Source organism: Vigna radiata, unplaced genomic scaffold (genome assembly GCF_000741045.1).
Source record: "Vigna radiata var. radiata cultivar VC1973A unplaced genomic scaffold, Vradiata_ver6 scaffold_51, whole genome shotgun sequence".
Taxonomy (NCBI): domain Eukaryota; kingdom Viridiplantae; phylum Streptophyta; class Magnoliopsida; order Fabales; family Fabaceae; genus Vigna; species Vigna radiata.
The window spans coordinates 781,189-784,233 of NW_014542732.1; the positions used below are offsets into that span (position 1 = coordinate 781,189).

At 40.8% G+C, this 3,045-nt stretch overlaps 1 protein-coding gene across 1 annotated transcript; it reads right to left on the reverse strand.

Annotated features, from left to right (window-relative positions):
- Positions 1 to 683: 683 nt before the first annotated feature.
- On the reverse strand, positions 684 to 2,713 carry LOC106780717 (aspartic proteinase CDR1). Its single transcript, XM_014669032.2, has one exon. The coding sequence runs from the start codon at positions 2,170 to 2,172 to the stop codon at positions 820 to 822; it is 1,353 nt and encodes a 450-aa protein (XP_014524518.1). The 5' UTR covers positions 2,173 to 2,713; the 3' UTR covers positions 684 to 819.
- Positions 2,714 to 3,045: the final 332 nt, after the last annotated feature.

Consider the following 3,045-nt stretch of genomic DNA (forward strand, 5'->3'; position numbering starts at 1 on the left):
AGCCATTACAGTACTATGGTAGGAAAAATAAGAAGGAAATAAATCTTATTAATATGAAATAATGTCTATGTCAACCACACTATAACAAAAAGTTCCAGAATTCTGTGAAAGAAATATAACAAAATATAATCTCAAAAAATGCTATATGTTGCATGAACAACGAATCATCCTACATAGTAAAAAGGGATAAGGTCGGAGAGCAAAAAGAAAGTGATGAAATTTCTGAAAGAGAGAATACAGAGAGAAACTTGCCACATTCCACATGCCCTCCGAACTAACGCACGAATCCTTTTAAAAGGGAATTTTCCTTATGAATCCTAGTGCTGTGTCTGCTTTTCACTTTTTGCCGATCAAGCTCCACGTGTTCCTGATCAAGCTCGACGTCCATGTGTCCCTCACTCCCATCATGCTTCAGCTCACGTGTTACAGTTAGAAATTTGTAGCGTTACGCGGGATGCCTTTTTCTATAGCAGCATGGCATGAACATAGAGCGTATCATTGTTCGTAGTGGTTAAGTAATAGAAAGGTATAAAAAATTTAAATAATTGGAAGAACAGTACTTTTCGATTTTAGGGTGGGTGGGTGGTAGTTGTTGAGCTTCTTAACCATTTTCAAAGTTAACTCAGAGACAGTATCCACCGATGATCTATGCAACGCAAAGCTCTTAACTTTTCTGTGTTGAATTGGACAAACAATAACAATGTTGATATTATTGCAAAAACTAAGAAATTCAATCATAACAACAGGAGTTTGGCGACAGAACATTAAACAAACAAAGCAAAGCATGTACTACTAAGAATCATTGTATACAACACACCCTCACAACTCATCACAGGACGTAGGGATAAAAGAAATGGTGTCTTTCTCGAGATCATGGTTCACCAAAATGTTCTGCTGTTGAACATTCCCGAATATAGACATTCCACTGGAAGCACCCATGGCCAAGCAAGCCACTCCCAAGCTGGAGTCACCAATCATGTAGTTCTCAGCGGGCAGCTCCAAATCCCCACCACTGAAGTGGAAAATCAGTTTCGGAATTTCCACTTCTGTTGAGTCTGATGGCAGAGAGAAACAAAGATCCAACCCAGTTGAGCTACTTTTGTCGACAGGAAGCTTGGTTTGAGAAATGAACTCTTTCTTTAGTTCATCAAAGGCATTTTCTTCAATGTAGGTGATTGTGGTGCCAGAATCTATGATCGCACCTCCACTCCCATCATTCCCCACCTCAAAAGTGGACTTCTCAATGGGCAATCTAGTGTCCCCCACAGAGATACCTTCAAGAGAAAGGTAGTAAAAAGAAGGTTGCAAAGGGTTTTTGATAAGAGGAGTTGTCACCCCTTTTGCATCTTTCACCTTTGCCGAAGACCCCAGCAACAAAACACTCTTTTTTCTGTCATCTATTGGGGTCAAGCAATAAGAAAATCTGGGTTCCTTCAGTTGAGAAACCAAAGACAAAGGACCACGTCCAAGCCCCACCAATCCCGAGGCTTGTTCAAACCCATCACCTTCGTTATCCTCCCCACAACCAAAACCAATGTTGTGAGCCGAAACTTTTTTCTTGGACTTTCCAAAAGTGAAGGTCTCAGTGCCCAACACCCCTTGTGTAACTGAATAATCACCGTATGAATACACATACTCACACCCATCACTGCATGTAGATGAAGGCAAAGCACTGCATAAGCTGCTATCACATGAGACCTTGGAAAACGAAGAGGACTTCTTGGGGTCGAAAATGGGTGTTGGCTGCTTGTAACATCGTGTGCAAGGCTTGCACTGTGTCCATATGAGGTCACTGCCGGTGTCCAAAACCGCAGGGTAAGACAGTGGTGGAGTTCCTATGGCTAACTCCATCAAGTACTCTCCATTCCCTGCATGGACAGGGGCTTCCAACTTATCAGAATCCGGTGCGGTTGAAGCTGCCAACACCATTGCGTTTAGCCTCTGAAGCCTACTCTTTCCACGCTTCATCCCGTGTTGCACACGCTCTAGTTTGGTCAGGTTTTTCCCAGAGTCAACGTGGCGAAGCATGACTCGGAACCCATCTGTAGGACAAGGGTGGTGCTTGAGGTTTTTTCTGGAAGTGGAGGTTGTCGGAGCCACGAAACGAGACACCGCCAGAAGTGCCACCAATGTGACAAACAATGAAGGTTGTTTCAGTGTAGCCATGATCATTAGGGTGCTCAATGTGGAAGGAATTATATAAAGTGAATGAGTGAAAGAGAAGAGTGATGATGAGAAGTGTAGTAATGTATATATGAAAGGAAAAATCTTATCTTAGCTTGTTCGACACACGAGAGAATTTGGTGTTTTTTGTAACGTTCCCTTCGAATATGGTGAAGAGGATTAAGGGAAGAAGAGTTTTAGCTTGTAAGTTTTTTCCTTCTCTTTTTTCTTTTAGGAAAAAACAAAAAAGTTACAAGAGTGAGAGTGAGAGAGAGAGAGAGAAGGAGAAAGAGAAGTTTGTTTTGGTGTAAAGAGAGAGGGTCGTGCGTTTGATGATGAATGGAGGTTGAGATATCAGCGTTGTGTCGCAACAATTAAGTACCGAGTCTTGCGTTGAGGTTGGTAAAGATTTTACTTCTAAAAGGCAACATTGTTGTGACACACCACGAGCAAAGAAACACGTATGGTGATCAGAGTTCTTGGATTATATCACCAAAATAATAACATATAATAGAGTTCTTGGATTAATTAGAGGAGCACCCCAAGTTTTGGATTGTCTTCAAGAGGTTCGCTTAGATTTGAAATTATCTATTTGTATTTGTCGGCTTCACCAATTTTCTGACTAATCTTGGAGCAGTAATCGATGTTGATCAATGATCACGAATTGGGTGAACCACATAATTTACATAAATTATCAAACCCATATAAAATATAGTTTGTAAAAACTTAGGCAGTAGGAATATTAATATATTTTATACATGCATCTTTGTGTTTCGTCATTTGATTTTTATGTGTAAGTTGTGGAGTGATTGGATTGGATGAATAGGTTGGTTGGACGAACTGGTTTACTAAATGCTCCAAAGAGTGGAAACTGAGCTTTGT